Source organism: Varanus komodoensis, unplaced genomic scaffold (genome assembly GCF_004798865.1).
Source record: "Varanus komodoensis strain SLA01 unplaced genomic scaffold, ASM479886v1 scaffold9, whole genome shotgun sequence".
In the NCBI taxonomy this organism is placed as follows: Eukaryota; Metazoa; Chordata; class Lepidosauria; order Squamata; family Varanidae; genus Varanus; species Varanus komodoensis.
Window position 1 is genome coordinate 1,614,455 of NW_025336598.1, and position 21,123 is coordinate 1,635,577.

The window sequence follows — 21,123 nt, forward strand, 5'->3', positions numbered from 1 at the left end:
GATGGCTTCTGGTTTTATCTTTTATTGTGCATCATCGGGGGAATGAATTAGCAGTAGCTTTTCTGTGCGAGGATCCATTTGGACAATGGATATTTTCAGTCAATTTTATTTGCTTAAGGATTTGAGCAAGAAAAGTTTCTGTCTTCTGTTTTATAAATTAATTCAAGGTTAAATAAGTTAAATGATTCCTTGCCTCACCTCTAGAAAGTGGAAAATATTAATGCATAAGGAGCGTAGGGAGACATATTTCACATGAACCACACTAAGAATGTGCAGAAACAGGATGTCTGTTGAGTAGGTGGAAAAGTTTAGAATGTCTCAAAATAATGATTCTCATTAAACCAGAACAAAATCTGCAGACAGGCATGTTTTGAGAAGAGATTTAAATCTCAAATTCTGTTTGGAAACCATTCCATCTTCCCTAGGGAAGGACAGATTCTATGATATATGCTGAGCCCGCTCAGTTAAAAGTTGAAGCAACTATTATGAAGACTGAGTTTTGATAATTTTGGCACTATTGAGACTGTTACGCTTTGATGTAAAATGTGAGTTGTTTGTATGTGTGATGCATGTAATGATTAACTTGATCAGAATAAGTAAAGCAAAACAATTTTCTTAAGGAACAAAAGGCAATCCTCAAAGCTTTTTTGTGGTAGTACAGACCAAATGCAGAGATGAGGAATACATATGACATATCTAATTTTGTACTTAGCTGTAAAGATTAAAAGGTCCTATTTATATGAGATCTGTTGGGAAGAGGGGATTCCTACCTTCATTGGATCTGATCATTAAACATTTAGTGAAAAAATGTAAGGGATATAGATTGGAAGCTTCCAGAAATCAGCTATTTTTATGACTGAACATACAGACATAATTTATGGTAATTACACACATTAATAATTACCATAAATAATTACAAAATGGCATTATGTATATAATTATATAATTTTGCAATAATTACTACATGGAAAATATAACTATAATATCAGGTAGGTTCTATTCATAACAGTCAAATCCTAATATAATCCTAATATAACATGTAAAAATGAAGCAAATGGCACCTAAGCTGGTTTGACTTGTTCTTTAACTCTAACTTTACAGCCATTTCATGTTATCTGGCAGCAAATTCAGTGTACCACAGAATGTGTACTCATCAGGGAGGTACACCTGATTCCAGTTCTCTGACATGTGTTTGCCTTATTCACTTTACATTTTTAAAATGCACTTATAACATCTTATATGTACCTAAGCAGTGTACAGTATCTGCATCTAAGCATCTGCAGGACTGAGCTGCTTAAGCAGAACTATTCGGCAAAACTGTAAATAACTTTTGTTATCAAAGATTAATTGAGCCACAGCTTATTAAGTCACTGTGAACATTTCAAAAACCTAAACAATATTAATCTGCTATGAAGAGAACCTATGTGATAAACTGATCTCTACATGAAATAAAATTCATGCTTTCCTTTTGCCATTCAACTTAAATTGTTTTCTCCTTTCAAAGTCTTAGTATCTTCTTGTGTAGCATCTATTTCAGACTGCCATTATCTAATTATCTCCTTGTGATTTAATTTCAGAATACAGGTAACAGACTGGTTGTTCACATTGGGTTTGGGGAGAAGCTCCATAATAATGCTTGACTTTTTACTGGAGTGCACACCAGACACAGAAGACACACAATACCTTTTATGATTTTAAATATTGATCAAGGTCAGCAGCACTCCTGCTTCATTACAGAATGTCTTATGGTAATGGTGAAACTGGTGGGCACCCAATGTACAGCATTTGCAGTGCCATTCCATGTTCTGATTCCCAGCTGGGGAGCATAAATGGACACAGGAAGTCTACGGCCTTGCTAGAAGTAAGAACAAATTTAAACAATATGGAATACTCTGCTGTGGCACTTGATCCTGATTCTTTGGTGACAAATGGATCAAAAATCCCTCAAAACTTAGAAGAGGAAAACTCACAAGATCCTGCTTTCCAGATAAACAATGAACATCTGACAGGAAATGAGGTACACCATGCCTACACAACAAAATGCTTTAATGGCCCATATTTAACCAAAACTAGCATGCAGGGAGATGTGTACAACTTTCTGGAACGCCCCAGTGGATGGAAGTGTTTCATTTATCACTTTACAGTGTAAGTACCTATCTTATTTCCGTAAGAGTTACTGTGTGTTAGACTTATTGTGAACCTGTACTTTTTTAATGGCAGAGAAAGTGAGCAATACAAATTCTTCCTCTGTAAAGGTGAATCAGTAAGATGTTAGCACCAAAACTGACAGGAATATGTGAACTCATCTGATAATTTTTTTGTTTTCCTTAAAATTTCTCACATGCTTTGTTTGTGAAGGAATCCTCAAAATCATTTTGAATCTTGTTTTAAGGAAATTTTGAACACCATTCTGGACTAGCTTAAAGGTTTCGTTTACCTGATGAGAGCTTGTATAGTACTGAGGTGGTAAGCTGTGCCTGGAAAGACTCCAATTCAAAGTGTACCTCAGCCATGAATTTACTAAGTAAATTTACTAACCCTAGGTCATGTAGCTAGTTAAACACAAGGCATCCCTCACACATGCTTCAGGTACCACATGGGGACAATTCTGACTCACCAAACAGGTTGGTGTAAGGACTCCTTGGGAAATGTACATGGAACTCTCTGACACTGAGACACTATCGCTCCACTGCTGACTGCACCTGCAGCACCTGAGAAGTGCAGCTTTTCTTCAAACATGACCGAGCATTTCTGTATCAAAGATGGTATACTATGTATCATAACAAAACGAAGTTTTCATATTTTAATAGGAGTTACAATTGTATATAAAACATGAAATAGTTACATGGGATTTTAATTATGCTGGTATCTGTTGAGAGACAAACTCTTTCCGACATGGCCTTTCCAGGAAATTCCTGACATGCCTTGTTGACAACATTCTTCTTCAGAGGGTGGAGGGGAGAATCCTTGGCTTGATTCTGGTCAAGAAGGAAAAGCTGATGATGTGGACGAAATGGGAACTTCTTTCTGTGTGATGGAAGTGTCTATGTAATGTTAGAGTTCCTAATTTTAAGGAAAATGAAAACTAATTTTATTCAAACAGTGTACCTTGGACTTCAGCTAAGCTGATTTTAGTAAACAGAAAGAAAAAGCAGAATCCCATGTCAGGAAAACCCTATTAGAGGAGCTCAAAAGGAATAGTAGTTCCTAAGAAAGGAGATACTAAAGATGCACATAGAAACAATGCTGATGAGAAAAAAATGGGGGACAACAGAAGAAGCCAGTGTGGTTAAACAAAAAGCTTAGTGATGATCTGAAAATCAAAAAGATCTCATATAAGAATTGGAAGGAATGATAGGATAGTGAAGAAGTATCTAGAGAGATAGCTAGAGTAGCACAGATGGTGGCAAAAAGCCTAAAGCTCAGACCAAAGTTGCTTAGAGATGCTAAAAATAACAAAACAGACATCTTAGATATATTCAAAGAAAAAGAGGAATAAAAGTAATGGTAGACCAGATGCTGAATGAAGAAAGCAAAATGCTGACAAAGATTTTTGAGAAAGAAGCAGAATTGCTCAACTCCTATTTTGGCTCAGTCTTCCCCCAAAAGGGTGTTTTGCTTTTGACCTAAGTGGCAAATGGGCTGAAGCGGCAGGACTCCAGCTTGAGGCTGACACACAGACAGTCAGGGAATAGCTGAGCACTTTAAGGGAAAACTTAGCAAATGTGCAGATATGAGGTGGGATAGCTACCAACTTGCAAGATAAAAATAAAATTTGAAGTGATCATGATAGTTTATAAAACTATGCTGAAAACAAGGAGTAGAATAGCTGTTCAATTAGGAAAAAAAAAACCCTAGGGTACAAGATGGGGGATGCCTGCCTTGGTAATAGTACCTGTGAAAAGGATCTTGGCGTTGTATTTGACCACAAGCTGAATACAAGTCAGCAGCACTGATGTGGCTTCAAAAAAAGTAAATGCAAAGTCTCATCAATAAACATATAGTAGTCAGACTTGTTCAATGGAAGAGCCACGCATGGTGAATGTCAGATGCTTGAGAGCTGCATGTTAGTGGCAGCAGAGGATGATGAGTGGCAAGTGGGCACCCACTGGCACCTGAGGCAGCAAGTGGCAAGCCACAAATAAATTCAAACAGCTGCATGCAGCTCCTAAAACTTGGGTTGGCCACCTCTGACATACAGTTTCAAAAGTATAGAAAGTAATAGTTCCACTTTACTCTGCACTGGTCAGTTTTGGACTTTTAGGAAGTATTCAGAAAATTGGAACAACCTTGTCAATCTTGCTACCTTTTCAGTACCAGGTAAAGACCATCCTCTCCTGCAGGGCATTCAAATAGCTTTTGGGGCCTGCTAGTTGCTACAGGTTTGAATATTTTCCTGCTTCTTTTTAATGTTTTTAATATAATATAATATCAACCTGTTTAATATGTGGTTTTAAATTTGGATTATGAACTTTGAATATATCCTGTGTCTTTTATTGGTTTTTCAATGTATTTGTGAACTGCCCAGAGAACCTCAACTGTTAGGTGGTATAGAAATTAAATATGTCAATATTTCTTCTATTGTTATTATTTGTATTAACTTTTATGCCCAGTCTATTAGCTCAAGCAGTGCAATTTAAGCCATTCCTATTCCTTCTTCTTGGGCTAAAGAAATACAGTCGTTGGATTGCTGTTTGAGGAAAGGTGATGGTAGTTTTTCCCTCTGTGAGTAGGGCCCCACACTCACTCCCTTTCCTGTGAAGCCAACTGTCTGTTGTGACCTGGTCTTTCTTGCCTCTACCCTCTGCCTTTCCTCTTAGTCTTCTAACTGCAGTCTTTTATTATGTTAAAGCTGGCCGACCAGGACTGCCTCTTGTGATAGAAAGAGGGTAATGGCAAGCATTGGAACCCTGCCTCTTCTTCCACTTCAGACTGGAGTCCAATTCAGTATCCACCTCAGAATTCTGTATGTTGGTAGAAGTGGGCCTAGTTCCTAATCTATTTTTGCTGAAGACAGTGGTGCCACATCCCTCCTTCACCACACATTCTATCAGACATGAGAAGGGATAGGTTGCAATAATGCTTCAGGAGGCCTGTTGCTCCCTAACAGGAGAAATTTGCTGTTGGCTTGGCAGGAGCTGCTCCTGGGGTAGTTGTGAAACAGGATTGGTCATGGTTTTTAACCATTTGTGTTTCTCTGGTCTGCTGTGTGCAGTTTGGAAATTCTGCAGAACCCTCCCGAAATCATCCTTTTTACTGCAGGCCACAAGGTCAGGCACATGTTTATAGAAGGATATTCTATAGATTGCATGTGTCAAAATTCTACATATCAAATTTCCCCATAGGTCAGGAGTACTGATCCTTCATTCATGCTGGAGCCATCCATGCTAATTTTCTTTACCTTGTTTCAGTGTATGTGGCCCTGATTCAGCACTCGGCAGCATGGAAGGCAGGATTTTACAAAAGAATAGGTGTGTGTGCGGCTGGGAATGACTGTGTGCCCTCACAGAGATAAAGGAAACTAGGATATATGGAAAGAGCATTTTGTTTGGCCCTCTGCTTCAGGAGAGTGGTTTGCTCTGGAGGTAACTTTGGCAGGAGCTAGAGCAGGGGTCCTCAAACTTTTTGAATAGGGGGCCACTTGAAAGGTGCCAGGGATGGGTGTGGTCTGCCAAGGTGGTGCGGGCAGGGGGCGCAGGCCGGGCTGGGAGGGGGCGCGTGTGCACAGAAAGGCAGGGGCATGCGTGCACAGAGATCCTTTCCTCCAAGCGAGTCCAAAACGATCTCCTTGCCAGCAAGTCAGCACCTCGCCATACATGTGCGTGAGTGCACGCACGCGTGGCGAGCTATGGCAGGCTGGATCAATGAGCATGGCGGGCTGGATCCAGCCTGCAGGCCGTAGTTTGAGGACCCATGGACTAGAGGCAAGTTTCCTAGCCAAGTGGTTTTCTGGCATTGTGTGCCTCTGTTGTGTGTATATCTGCCTACAGAAGTTCTGCTTCATGTTGCTGCTTTCAGCAATTGCAGTGAACAGGCCCTTCAGGTGTTTCGTGCTTTCCTGCTTCATTCTTGCCGTGCTCTCATTCTCCACCAATTTTGTGGTGGTGCCTGCAACATATCCTCAGAGTGTCAGATGTACCCACAAATGTGCAATTATAATTTTGTTCTTTTGTGTGCTGTTTGTGTGTGTTTTAACTTTTCTTAACCACCCAGAGAGCCTTGGCTATCGGGCAGTATATAAATGAATAAAATAAATAAACAAATTCCATGAAGTGGTTAAGTACAAGAGAGTATTTGTTACTTGGTGGATTGAAAATATTATTTTACATCAGGGATGCTTTCAGATCAGGTGGCACACCTTGCTGACTATCCTTTTTTAGTTGTTCTCCATGTGTAGAAAGTGACAAAGGCAACACTGGAGAGGGGAGGGGCTGCTGCTTTCCCCTCCTTGTGTATTTAATCATGACACTTCCAAATGCCTGAGTAGGTGAGCAGAGATAGTGAAGAAACTGAAAGATCTAAAAGAAAACAGAAAGCTTAGTGGAATGACCTCAGCTAGTTCCTAGAGGCTCAGAGAGTCAGGGCCTACAGGGCTTCCTTATGTCATATTTTGAAATAAAATGTCATGGCAAAGTTTAAGAAATCAAGCTTTCAGTTTAAGAAATATCCATTCCAAGATTCTGTTGTGAGGGACTAGGATTGGGTTGGAACTGCTTTACTCTTCTTAGATAGCTTTGGCTGCAAAGTGTTGGCATGACTTCCAGTGATGCTGCTGTGGGATTTAGGCCAAATAACCTCATGCTTTAAGTATTCACCATTTAGGTGATTGTTTTTCTTTGTTGTAACTTCTGTCTGGGAAATCCATTAGTGTGGGTATGAGATTCAGAAGACATACTGAAATTGCTTACTTAGAAGGAGTTCTTCTGTTGAAGGCCATCAGAAATTGCTGCATGCTTGTTCCTTCAGCTGAAGGAACAAGCATCATGGTATTGGAGTGGGGCAAAGGACTTACATCTGGTAGCCTAGAAGAGCCAGTTCTGCTCTACAAATGGGAGGTCAGACTGCTTAATTACCTTTGAGTTTGTTAAACTTTTTGAAAGTCAGAACATGATCTGAGGAACCATCAATTCAGAAACATGGTTAGACTCTGGATGTGCTAAAATCCTTCCTACAGAACTCATTTTCATGGGGTTCCTGCTTCCAGTGTTAGACCATATGCTTTAACCAACATTTCAAAGAAGATACTTTAAGTATTCAGCAGTTTTAAGTGTCAGCACATGTCTGCTCAAAAATAAGACATATTGAATTCAGGGTAACTTACTCCCAGGCTGGTGTGCATAGGGTTGCAACTTTCACTGGACTTAATCTCTAAATAGCTTTTCTGCTTTAATTCTAGTCAGACCCATGAGATGTTGATGGATTTGTTAAAGTATAAGCAAACTAGTCATGGTTTGCCTATGCTGCATTTTTTACTTTTTATTTGAGTCTTCCAGGTTTTGACATCCAAGATAAATGCTAAAAGTCCTGGAGCAGGTAAACAAATAAATTAAAAAGCTTTGTGGGTGCAGGTTGGTGGAAGATGCAGCCTTTTAAAGCTTGTACAGGATTTCAGCTCTAAAATCACAGGTGCTGCCATGACACAAAAGTAACAGCAGAGAAGCCCCAAAGAAGATTGATCTGATAAAAGGGGGATAAGTACTTAGAAATTAAATAATCCAAAGTATCACTCATTTCATTTGGAAAGGCTAAAAACTCATGAAAAGATACTGACAATTTTCCACACTAAAATCTGTGTAGGAGCTGTTGTAATAAAGTTGTCTTCACTGTCCTCTAGATTTTGTTTCACAGTGCAAGCTGCAAAAAGCAAATGCACAATGACACCCCCCCCCCCTCGAGACCCAGGGACAAATGAAGGCCATGATGAGCTCTGGGCTAGTAAAGTCCCTATTCTGCCTCCATTACTAACTCACACAAGACATTTGTGCACACGGAGGGAGAGAGAGGGAGAGAGAGAGAGAGAGAGTCAACAAACTACTATAATATTGCAATAACCCAAAAATATTTTTCACTACATATTTTAATGGGAATCATCATTCAGACTCTCCTGAAAGCGGAAACTATCATATTTTTATCAACTTTAATATGGTGCTTTTATTCTTTTTATCTTTTATTGTTCACCTCTCCAGAATCAGTTTGGATGTGGAGCAATATATAAATGTTGTAAAAAAAGTGAATCAATCAATCAATCATCAGTCATAGACTACTATCTCTTCCATGGTAGGGAACTCAAGTATAAACAAGCCCCCGCCCCGCCCCCCTTTTATAGCATGTAGTGCAGGCACAGAAAACTGAATGGGCATCAAAGTGCTGTCTCTTACACACACATAGAAGGAAGAGAGATGGGCTGATTCACAGCTTCATGGAGACACAGCAGTCCAGAGGGACACAGAGCTGGTGTTGTTGCAGAAAGTATTTAATGAAGGAAATGATGGAAATTATCCTTTGGTTAAATAAATCCCACCCCCCTCACCACTACCTCTGGCTTCATTTCCTTGAAGAAACATCCCAACCCACTAGCTTACCAGCTGCCAACTCTGGCCTATGCTGTATTGATGTCATGGACTACTCTCCCTCCCAGTATGGGTGTAATCACAATGGACTAGTCGGCCACAGTGCCCCACACCCACAATAAACAGGCTTTTTTTATATTGGCAGGGGTTGGGGGGTTGGTAATGGCTACCAACACAGTAAAAGAAAACATACTGTTCTGCATGCGGTGAGACCCAAGCTGCTTGAGGCTGGATATGCTATCGCCCAGTCACAGTGACACAAACATTCTGGATGATCCAGTTGCTTTCTGTGGGTTATAATCATTATTCCATGATGGACAAAACTGTTTTCCACACCCCACAAACTGACTGGAATGCACCTGCACATTTTACCTCAAATCAGAACTACAGATTTGTTCTTTTTAAATGTGCTTTCACTATTTGAAAGCTGGGAATTGTTTTTAGCTATTGGGCCCTGTAACATGTTGTGCTGGCAGACACAGCTCCCTTTGCTCTGTGGTTAAGATGTGCGTGCTGAGACTGCCAGAAATATTCAAGGCTCTTCTAAAATCAGTTTATTTGACTGTTTAGCCGTCTTACACGCCTAAGATCATCCCAGACAATTCTTCCTCAGTGAGTTGTGAAAAATGTATTAGTCTGTACAATCAGTCTATGCATTTCCAAGAGTGAATCCCACTGAATTTCACACTGCAGACATGAAGTCATCAGAGGGGGCCCTACTCACAGAGGGAAAAACTACCATCACCTTTCTTCAAACAGCAATCCAACGACTGTATTTCTTTAGCCCAAGAAGAAGGAATAGGAATGGCTTAAATTGCACTGCTTGAGCTAATAGACTGGGCATAAAAGTTAATACAAATAGTAACAATAGAAGAAATATTGACATATTTAATTTCTATACCACCCAACAATTGAGGTTCTCTGGGCAGTTCACAAATACATTGAAAAACCAATAAAAGACACAGGATATATTCAAAGTTCATAATCCAAAATTTAAAACCACATATTAAACAGTTTGATTTATATTATATTACATTATATTATATTAAAAACATTAAAAAGAAGAAGGAAAATATTCAAACTTGTAGCAACTAGCAGGCCTCAAAAGCTATTTGAATGCCCTGCAGGAGAGGATGGTCTTTACCTGGTGCTGAAAAGGTAGCAAGGTTGACACCAGACCTCAATAGGAAATGAACTGAGAATAGCAAGGGATGCTAAGAACAACAAGAAAGCCTTCTTCAGATATATCCAGAACAAAAGACATGATAAAGAGAAGGTTGTCTGGCTCCTTAAAGTGGATGGCAGAGTGATAACAGATGACAAGGAAAAGGCAGAGATGCTCAATTCCTATTTTGCCTCAGTCTTCTCCCACAAGGAAATCTGCAATCAAGAGGAAGTACAAACTGGAAGTGAGAGATGGCAGCCCAAGAGTGACAGACAAATGGTTAAGGAATACCTAGGTGGAATAAACACTTTCAGATCTCCAGGACCCGATAAACTCCATCCCAGAGTTATAAAAGAGGTAGCAGAGGAACTCTCAGAACCACTGGCTATTATCTTCAATAAATCTTGGAAAACAGGAGAAGTGCTGGACGACTGAAGAAGGGCTAACATTGTCCCTATCTTCAAAAAGGGGAAAAAGATTAACCTAGGAACTACAGACCAGTTGGTCTGACATCAATCCCTGGAAAAATTCTGGAGCAAATTATTAAAAAATCCATCTGCAAGCATCTTGAAGAAAATGCAGCGCTTAATAGAAGCCAGCATGGATTTATCAAAAATAAATCCTGTCGGACTAATTTCATTTCATTTTTTGACTGGGTAACCTCCCAAATGGACAAAGAAAACGCTGTGGACATAATCTACCTAGATTTAGGAAAGCTTTTGACATAGTTCCACATGATATTCTGATAAGCAAATTAGCAAAAACTGGACTAGATGGAAAAACTATTTGGGGGATCCAAAACGGGCTGTTAAATTGGACACAAAGAGCGATTATCAATGGCACCTTCTCAAATTGGATGGAGGTAACTAGTGTGGTGCCACAGTGTTCAGTCCTGGGCCCAGTGCCCTTCAACATCTTTATTAATGATTTGGATGAAGAAGTATAAGGAAAGATGATCAAATTTGCAGATGATACAAAACTGAGTTGAATAGCAAACACCCTGGAAGACAGAATGAACACGGGGCTCAATGCAACAGAATGAGATTCAGTAAAGACAAGTGCCAAGGCCTCCACCTAAGAGAAAGAAACCAAATGCATCAACACAAGATGGGGAATATGTGGCTCAACAGAACTGAAAAAGAAAAAGTTCTCAGAACTGAAAAAGAAAAAGTATTTGTGGACAATAGGGTAAACATGAGCCAACTATGTAAGGCAGCCTCTAAAAGAGGAAATGATATTTTGGGATGCATTAACATAGGGGTCCTCAATCTTTTTAAATAGGGGGTCAGTTCACTGTCCTTCAGACTGTTGTGTGGGGTGGACTATAGTTTGAAAAAAATATGAACAAATTCCTATGCACACTACACATTAAAATAATTAAAATTAAAATTAATTAAAATAAATTAAAAATAAAAATTAATTTAAAAAGGTTTGCTCTGCTCCCTCAGGCTGCAGCAGAAGCCCAAAATGAGGTAGGGAAGAGCATGTCCATATTCAAGGGACATAGCTATGACACAACCAAGGCACTAAATATAGTATTTTGCATAATGCAGCTGATAACTGCAACTGGCATTTACACAGAATGAAGCAAAAATATTAAGGATAAATACTGTTAATGCCACTGTTAGTATTTGAAGCAAGTCATCCCAGAACAATTCCCACAATACACAATGGCTGTATTTGGATGCAGAGCTAATACTACCATATTTTAAGTGCAACCTTGCCAAAACTGATACTGTCCAGATGAGTTGGACTTCCATATAACTTCCATTGTCCATGCTGGTTGGGCATGATGGAAATTATAGTCCTCATTGCTGCCCCGGTTCCGAGGGAGCAGGGGCGGGAGAGGAAGGCCGGAGAGGCGAGGCAGCTTGGCGAGGTGGCCATGGCCTGCTTGGAAAAGGCCACAGTGGAGGCATGTGAGCCACAGCCCTGCTCTACTTCAGCCTGTCCACCCCTGGGCTCAGCGAAGCAGCCGTGGCTTGGCCTGCAGCCTGGGGACATGTCTCACATATTTAAAAATAGATTTGAAAAGTTATATTTTTCTTACCTTCAATCCTTTTTTTAGTTTCTTTGTCTTCCTCTTCCTCTTCCTCTTCCTCTTCCTCTCTCTCTCTCTCTTTCTTCTGCCCTCCTCTCTTCTGTTTCCCGCTCCGTAATCCCACTCTGTATATGCATGCAATGGTTGCAGGGGCGGGGGGGAGCTGGCGCCTGCACAGTTGAGCTGTTACAATTTGGTGTGCACACCAGCTTTCCTCAGTTTTAAAGAATGCCTGCACTGGCTCAGAGCTTTTGGACTTGCTTTTCTCCGAGCAAGTCTAAAAGCTCTGAGGCGGGTCAGATAAAGGAGCATGGTGAGCCGGATAAATGAGCATGGTGGGCTGGACACGGCCTGCAGGCTGTAGTTTCTGGACCCATGCATTAACAGAAATATTACTTCCAAATCATGAGAAGTAGTAGTTCCTCTATATTCCTCACTAGTCAGACCTCATCTGGAAGACTCTGCCCATTTCTGGCCACCAAGTTTTAAGGAAGATGCAGGAAAATTAGAAAGGTTCAAGATGAGGGCAACAAAAATGATCCGGGGTTTGGAAACACTGCCCTGTGAGGAGAGAGTGAGTGAACTGGGCATGTTCAGCCTTGAGAAGAGAAGACTGAAGGGTGACAAGATATCCCTCTATGAGTACCTCAAAGGCTGTCATAGAGGAAGGTCAAGATCTCTTGCTGATGCCAGAGTGTAGGACACAGAATAATCAGTTCAAGTGACAACCCAGATTCAGGCTGGACATCAGGAAAAGCTTTCTCACTTACAACAGTGGAACCAGCCGCCTAGAGAGGTGGTGGGCTCTCCCACACTGGAGACATTCAAAAAGAAACAGGACAGCCATCTGAGTGGGGTGGTCGAACTTGGTGTCCTGCAACAGCAGGGGCTTGGACCTGATGGACTTCATGGCCCATACCAACTCTACTATGCTATGTTTCTATGGTTGTATGAGTCTACAGTTGGGCACTTCAGTTAATTCAGAACAGAGCAGCATGGTCATTAACAAGGACCAGCCTTGGAGAACATATCTGCCCATCCTTCACCATCTGCCTTCATGGCCCTATTTATGATTCTATGAAAGTAATTTGGTTCTTTAGCAGAGTGAGTCTATTGGGCCCAGAAAGTGTCACGAGCGACCATCACCTCTGTGCTCTTCCTGCCCTGCTTAGAATATTCATAGTCCTCTGAGTTTGAAAGATCACAAGCAACCTCATTAGATTGCCCTAAGTCACCTCTCCCCAACGTGGAGCCCTCCCAGATACTTTGAACTTCAGCTGCCATAAGCTTGATGATGGGGAAGGAAAAGATTGCCACTCAAAATGAACCATCCACTTTAGTGTTTTAACATGAGAAAGGGCTATTTCTGAATTGCATAAGATATATTTCTATTAGAACAGGTTATCCCTTCCCTTCCCTACCCTTCCCTTCCCTTCCCTTCCCTTCCCTCCCCTTCCCTTCCCTCCCCTCCCCTTCCCTTATTGAAGATTTTAGAGATGAAAAATAGAGTGAGGCATGAAGTGAGGCATGAAGGCTTGTTGAGTTAAAAGGACAGGACCTCATTTCAAGGACTATACTTGTAGCATATAATCATGTCTAAAGCTTAAACAGATTGCATTTCTGTAGATTTAAATATGTGACTAGTCATGGCTAAGCCTATTTGGAGCTAGGACTTAGTTGTCTTTCTAAAAAAAGCATTTGAAATATGAAGTACTGGTGGGAGCATTCCATTTCTGTGTTCACAATGCAGTAGTTTCTCAGGTATATTCATGGGAAACTGAGATATGACATTCCAAAGTTTTTACATTATCTGATTTAATAACTTCAAATGTTTACTGATTTTTAGAAGGTGACCCCTGAACCATATCTAGTGGAAAAAACCTAAGTCTATGAAGACAAAGCAAGAGAGAGCTTATACTATTCCATGTGGCTGAAACATCAAAATTTAAGGGTACAGTCCCATACATCTTTAGACAGAAAGAAGTCCTATAATTTCCATCATTCAACACTTCATACAACTCCCCATGTCAGCTGGGAAATATAGGACCTTTTCTGTCCTATTATGCCCCAAATGTGTTACAGGAGCTTTACAGGAAGCAATTTAATTTAATTTAATTTCATTATTTCAATTAATAGAACAAATTAATACACTCAGTTGTTCCCACTGGGATTTAAAAATGTATTTGAATCCTATTCTTCTTGCTCTTGCAAGGAATCTAAAGGCAGCTTACATTGTCCTCTTCCTCTCCATCTTTCCATTTTGTCCTGTGAGTAGGTTAGGCTGAGAGTCAGTGACTGGCCCCGAGTCACCCAGTGAGCTGCATGGCTAACTGGAGACTAAAATCGGGATCTCCCAGGTCCCAGTTCAACACTTTAAGCAGTATGTCATATTAGTTCTTGAATGTATGTCCTAAAAGTCTTCTAGGAAGATAGTCAAAATGAGAAGTCATAGATTATCAATTACATGTGACTGAATGCTCATCAATTTGGCAGCAAAAGGAGGTAACCCAAAATATGTTAGGAACTTTTGATGTTTGTGGGGATGAATAATATGTTAAAAAGCAACACCATCAAATCTAACAAGAGCTTATAGGTGAGCTTATAGAGCTGGCAGTTGAGTCTATGGGTGGCTGAGGGGAGGAGATCTGTGCCTAAACCCCACCAAAATTAGACAGTTTATTGATTTTACCTGGGTTGGATAGGTGCTTAAATATCCTAAACCAGCCTTCCCCAGTCCAGAGTCCTCCCACTGTTTTAAGCTGCAACTTGAGGAAGGCTGTCCTAAACTAACTGAGCCTACTTTGTTAAATAGCTAACAGATAGTGATCTCTAAACTAACCATGATAGGTACCACTAACCAAACTGGCACACAGTTAATAAAGAGGTGGTTTCAGTTATATTGAATCAGAGCCCAAATACCAGTAGATACTGTATCTTGGAAGAAATGTATGAAACATATATAGTACAATTGGGGATTATTGGTTTTCTTTGCCCTGTGAGCTGTACTGGTTTTCTGCTGGTGCTGGGGTGTGAGAGTATGTAGATGCTCAGACACGCACGTACATGCACATCCCTTTTCCATGCACACTCTATGATTTACCATCCCAAGCCCCTCCCCCACCCCTGTACTGAAGGGAAATCTCATGGATTCTTTGTGTAGTGCTAACCCCAACAAAGAGAACTCTGGACAAGGTCTCTGCAGCTCATAGGCAGCACTGGAAGCTGTTGAGTGCCACATGCAGGCCACAGCTTCTGCAACCCTGCTATAAAATTTTCTTTTTAGAATTTTTTTTTACACTTAGCCCTATAAAAGCCCTTTTTATATCGTTTTTATAGATGGTTTAATTCATTGTGTTTTAATAGGTTTTTAATGTGTTTTATTTTGTTTTAATATGTTTATGTACTATAAGCTGCCTAGGAAGGCCTCGGCAGTTATAAGCAGCCTATAAATACATGAATGAACGAATCAACGAACAAACAACTAAATGAATAAATCTACACAGAAGTACCCACCATTGAGTTACATAGGACTTATTCCTAAGCAAGTGGGCATAGTATTGCAGCTTTGGTTACTGCTCCTTCTATCTTTAAAGTACTGAAAAATACATGGTATGGATAAAATTACTGAGGGAAAGTAAGGGCTACTTTCTCCCACATGGACTTGCACATTTACAAGATCTTCACTGGGGGGCGCTGCTCTGGGTGTGTCTACTGCTGGACATGAAACAACTGGCAACAGGAAATGGTGCCTTCATTGTGTTGGTGTTCTCCTCAAAAACATTGAACTGGCAACCTTCTCTCTTGTAGCTAGCCAACAGCAACCTTCAGTCAGGCTTTAGTGATCTCAGATGACTATTGATCAAATGCTGCTTTCAGCTTTTTTATACTCTGTAGCTCTCTTTTGAAGTTTGCATGTAATATGTATATTTACATATTTGAATCTGAGCTCAGAAGTATGCCCACAATTGTGAAGCCTTTACTGTTAAAATGTGTTAATGTCATTATGAAGCTGATCAGTCCTAGCCTTGAACCACTAACTGGAGAACTGAGTGGATCTCAATGTTAAAAAAGCTGATCAAGCCATATTGGCTTCTGCCAATACCAGCATGGAGGTATTTTTGGTCAAATGCCTTAATATTAAACAACACATTATCCCTTCCTTTCCCCCCCTGGGTAATACATGAAATATTGCATCACTAAAACTATCCAAAAGATGCTAGTGCAGCCCAACAGATTTATTCCTTGAAGCAGAACCTCTACACCTGGCCTAGTGTTTTAAAAGTCCCCAACCTAGCCCATTCAGATGCAAATGCAGATTGCCTCCCTCTATCACCTGTGCCCCCGCCCCTGCCCCCCACACACACTGCCACCTGGAGCACCATGTTTGCGCCATGCTGCAGAACTATCATTATAATTAAATAGAGTTACACTTTCCATGTGCTGGAAAAAGTAACTTTTGTGACTTGAACTTGGATGATTAATTTAATGGGTCTCTTAGTGGTATGAAAACCATGTAAGAAGCAAATTAGTATTGCTTTTAGTGTTATCACTAGCTCAAGCTAGACATTCACTTACAGTTTTTATCTGGAGGAAAGAAGATACCTCAAATTGCAAATAGAATACTATTTTTAGATTAGAAAGAATCCAAAACATGTTGCTAAGAATTAATCATACAACTTGCAGCCAGGAACATAAAGTTGTATGTGACTTGCTGGTTTTGTGGAGTACTAAATGGCAAGGTGGGGAACCATATAGACCATTGACCCTAAAATGTGATTTTGTTACATTTGGAGCTTGTTTACAACACACTAGCACAGTCATTCACTGATATACCAAAGTGGATTTTTTCACAGGTGCCATAAAGAACATCAGGTTGAAGTTAGAAAGCACTTGCAAGCTCTCAGCACAGCTTAGGCTACATTTGAGATTTTGAGACAGACCAAGGACAGAGCTTATTTGATTCTAAAAGGAATAGAACCAACCATCTTTGCTTATACATATTACTTCACAATACTAATGTATGTTGATGGTATTACTATATGCTATAACAATAAAACAAATATCAGCACCAGAGCTACAGGACCATGAAATTCAGATACCTGAAACTTGGTATGAATACCAAGGGGACCCTAACAGTATGTCTTTTAGGGTTAGTTGTTTTTTTCAAATGGATTAATGTTTAAATGCGTCAGTCTATCTGAAGCCTGCATTACCAATTTCAGTCACAAGATTGCAGAATTCCTTGCCGACAGAGAACTTCGCAGTCAAGAATCTGTGCAGCCAGGAAGGAATAGTCTGAGGGGACTTGCATGGTACCCCATGGAGTGGGTGGTTGTTCCCTCTGGGATTGTCAGAATGCACTGTGGCAGGGACTGTGACCGGGGTGCTAGCAGCGGTAGCTTCACTCAATGGAGCAGGCACAGTGTGTCCAATTCTGACATATGTGTAACCTGTTCTGAAGAGTTCTTGTTAGCATAGCATGAGTTATTCCAACCAGAATGCAGGTGGGTACATTTGCTAATAATATAATTATGAACTTCCCCTAAAACTACTATCATTTTTTAAAAATCAAGTCCTCTGTATAATATGCTGGATGCAATGGCATGTGCTTATGACAGGGGAGGAAGTTGGGCTTCTGAAACAACTTAATTTCAATCTGTCCATCTGCTACTTTGATAGCAAAGTGGGTTGACTTTGGTCAATTAGCTTATGTGGTACTTTCCAATGAACTATGTATAAGTGACTTGTAGTAGTACTCTATGAGCAAACTCCATATATGTAATTCTTCCACAAAGGTGTTTAGTGGGGCTAATGGCCTGTGTACTGCTGTATTTTATTTAATTTCTTCTATGAATTAGCAAACCTGTTCATTAGCATTGCTTGCATACTGTTTAATATAATAACCTTTGAGGAGTTTACATAAGAAAATATAAAAATCAAAGATAAAGGTAACACAATATAATACTAATATTTTCAGCTTAGCTGCATTTGTCAAATCAGGTTACATTCTAGTTGAGTTCTCATTTTATATGGGGTAAGATGCCAATAACAATTTTTCCAAATAGATAAAATGAGTTTTTAATTTAATCAGGAAGCACAATATTCTTGAATAGCCTGAATAATATGCTGCTAGACATTTTATTTTATTTTTATTTATTTAAATTTTTTTATTTAAATTTTTTACAACGTTCAATCGTTATAAAATCTCAGGTCAGTTTACACGAAGAAAAAAATGAAAACAGTTATAACAACTGTAAAATGGTTAAAAACTCCTAAGTGCCAGTACTTGGTACAACTTAATTAAAATAACATTATCAATTAAAAAACTGGGAAAATAAAACTTTCTTTTATTGAGAGCTACTGAAATAGTTGCACAGCATTTGATGTCACTTAGAAAAGTCATAGCTGTGCTCTTTCTGTTCCAGTACACTGTGAGTCGAATCCTGTGGTCCCTGTATGAAAGCCCCAGAGGCCATGTGCTATATCAGATTTCTCCCTTTTCGATTGGAGACAGAGTTTTGATCATGAAGGGGGAGATCTGACCACATATCCCCTCTCTTCACAGAAACAGCTGCCTGGACTTCCCCGTTGCACATTCAAAAGCCACAGACTGTTTTCCTTGAAAAACATTCTTTATTGACCAAAAAGCACAAAACACCCAGAATGAATCTCTGAGCATGTACAATCTAGTTCAACCCAATCTAGTGATAACCTCCAGGAGTTCTTATGAGTGTGCCTGGGCTACATCCCTTTGGAAAGGGCCTTCTGAAAGCAACCATACCTCCTCTCTGTGCCCCAATCCTCTAACTGGGCTGCTCTCCTCTGCTGATGCCACATCATGAGGTCAAGAACCAGGGCTGCCTGGTCTGTGTCTGAGAAACTCACCTGCTCTAAGTCCCCTCCTACCAGCTATACATCTGGGTGATCCTGCCCACCTGGGACTCTGGTCTCTGCTTCTCTCATCTCAGAATCTCAGCTTGACCCACATTCCCAGAATCATCTCCTGATTCTGATCCTTCTGAAACCAGCCAGCAGTCCTTGGGGAAGGCAGAAAAGTGGTGTATTGCAGGTATGCTGATGCGCGGAGACTAAGCTGCTGTGATATTCATAGACCTATTTTCCCCAAACGCATCCCTAATATTTAGACCACCTTAGTTTGTCAAACCCCACAGAGGAGGGGCAAATGGAAAATACCAGTTCCACGCACTCTTCTACCTTACAGTCAAGAGTCTGGCAGAGATCTCAATCAGAGTGCTCTGAGAATGCTCCATCAAAGAACTTAGGCTTGCTTTCTGAACCTACTTTGCATTAAAGGCACCTTGGATAATATCAGTATGAGGACCACAAATGACTAGTGCCATTCTTCTGTGGGTGTCTGCTAATATGACTAATATGTCAGTTGGAGAGGATAAGTATATTGAAGATTTATAAAACTGGTGTTTCCACCTTATCTGAGTGATGTGAAGTTTCAGGGATCAGACTTTTCTAGGTATGGTTACCCTATGAAACTGGAAATTAAGGGTGGTACATGATGATATTGTTCAGTGTCATAAGTTGCTTAAAACTTACCCTCTATGTATGTACACTTTCACTTGGTCTTTCAGGCCCAAATCTGAATGGTGAGGATTGACTGCTTGGGATCAGCAAAGATCCCCCATGTTGGTATGGTCCTGCATTGCCTCGTGAAACATTTGGGTCTTCTGATTTTTTTAGAAGAACCCTGCTGTGGGTTGATCCATCCTAGTTTCCTGCTTACATCAGTAGCTGGAAGATTGGTCTGTTCAGTGAGAGGGCAGCCTCTGCTAGAAAGGAGATTGGATGCTTCTTAGGACTGGGACTGGGAATGAGTCTATACGGGGGATCTTTACAGACCAAAGACAAGTATGATTCATGGAAGGTAAGTTTTAAGTAAGCAAATTTGTGACATTGCACAACCTCAGCAAAATTATTAGCAAATCTTGTTCAGCAAACTGTTCTCAGAGTGAAAATGTTAAAGCACCAATTCACTTCCAGTTGCCTGGCCTTGTGGAGATGATGTTTAACTCTGGTGCTAAACTGGCAGAACTATTTTGTTTTAAAGAGGAAATTTATAATTTCAGTGATTGGCAATCTCACCCCCAATATATGATCTGCTAACAAAAAGTACAAAGCAGTTTTAACATGCTAAATCAATCAGTTTGTACCCACTAAGTTTGAAATATGCACAAAGTATTTAGCTCAACAAGTATCCTTTTTATAAATAGTAGAATTTGGAAACTTACAATGACATAAACTTTTGTTCATTTATCATGACTCAGCTAAAGGGGTATTCCATGCACCTTTAATCTGGCTATTATGGTGTTGTTTCTGCATTTTAATATTTAAGCTTCTTCTTAACAGTTAAGCAAAATGTTTGCAGAAAATTGCAGTTGGACAATATCCAAACTGCCAGAGTATCATTAATCCTTATTGGTTAGTACTCATGTGATGACCATCTTCTCTCATGACCATGTGTGTGTGTGTATTAAAAAACACTCTTTCCATCTTAAATGTTCTTTTGATGTAGTACTTCATCCCAAAGACTTTGTAGCAAGGTACACATATCCTGCTCTTCATCAGGAATGAATTTAGGAATTCTATAGCACTAAGAAGAAAATGTGTGCTGTTTTTCCCCATGTGCTGCAGTAAAGTTGGGAAGCTGCTGGGACCTGCACCCAGAGCAGCAGCCTCTTCTCAGCCTAGTCTGATTTGCACAAGGAAGGACTAGCCAGAGGTGCTGGAAAGCATCTTGGACCCCCGGCATCATGAGACACCTCTGAGGTGAGGAGCCTCTACCTTCAGAGCCTCTACACTCCCACGGAACTGATAACTTCTGTGCTAGGGTCCCACATCCTAGTTTGTCAATAAATATGTTCGAAATGCACAGAAAGGAGGAGGAGTAGGTTCCAGGCCAGGCCAGAAGTCTTGGTCTTCTTCACTATTTCTTTCTTCACAGGATAGTTGATGTCCATTGGAGTGGACAGGTCCAAATGGAGGAAGACCAGATGTTTCCTTGGCCTGCCTTTGTCACTGATTTCTTTATCTTAGGCGAACTCTTGTGGTGTGACCAAAAATATTCCTCCCAGGATACAAATTCAATACAGATTAGATACTTTTTAAAATCAGAGTTGAAGTAAAAGAAAACCAGAGCTAGTGCGGTGTAGTGGTTAAGAGCATGGGACTGGGACTCAGGCGATCTGGGTTCTAGTCCCCGCTCGGCCATGGAGCCAACTGGGTGACTTTGGGCCAGTCACAGACTCTCAGCCCAACCTACCTCACAGGGTTGTTGTTGTGGGGATAAGATGGAGGAGAATGATGTAAGCTGCCTT

At 40.4% G+C, this 21,123-nt stretch overlaps 1 protein-coding gene across 1 annotated transcript in view; it reads left to right on the forward strand.

Annotated features, from left to right (window-relative positions):
* The first annotated feature begins 1,738 nt into the window (after positions 1-1,738).
* LOC123017177 (potassium voltage-gated channel subfamily KQT member 1-like) overlaps positions 1,739-21,123 on the forward strand; it is a 485,580-nt gene continuing 466,195 nt past the window's right edge. Inside the window, exon 1 of the mRNA XM_044418339.1 lies at positions 1,739-2,145. Within this exon, the coding sequence (XP_044274274.1) occupies positions 1,739-2,145 (407 nt within the window). The remainder of the gene's footprint in view (positions 2,146-21,123) is intronic.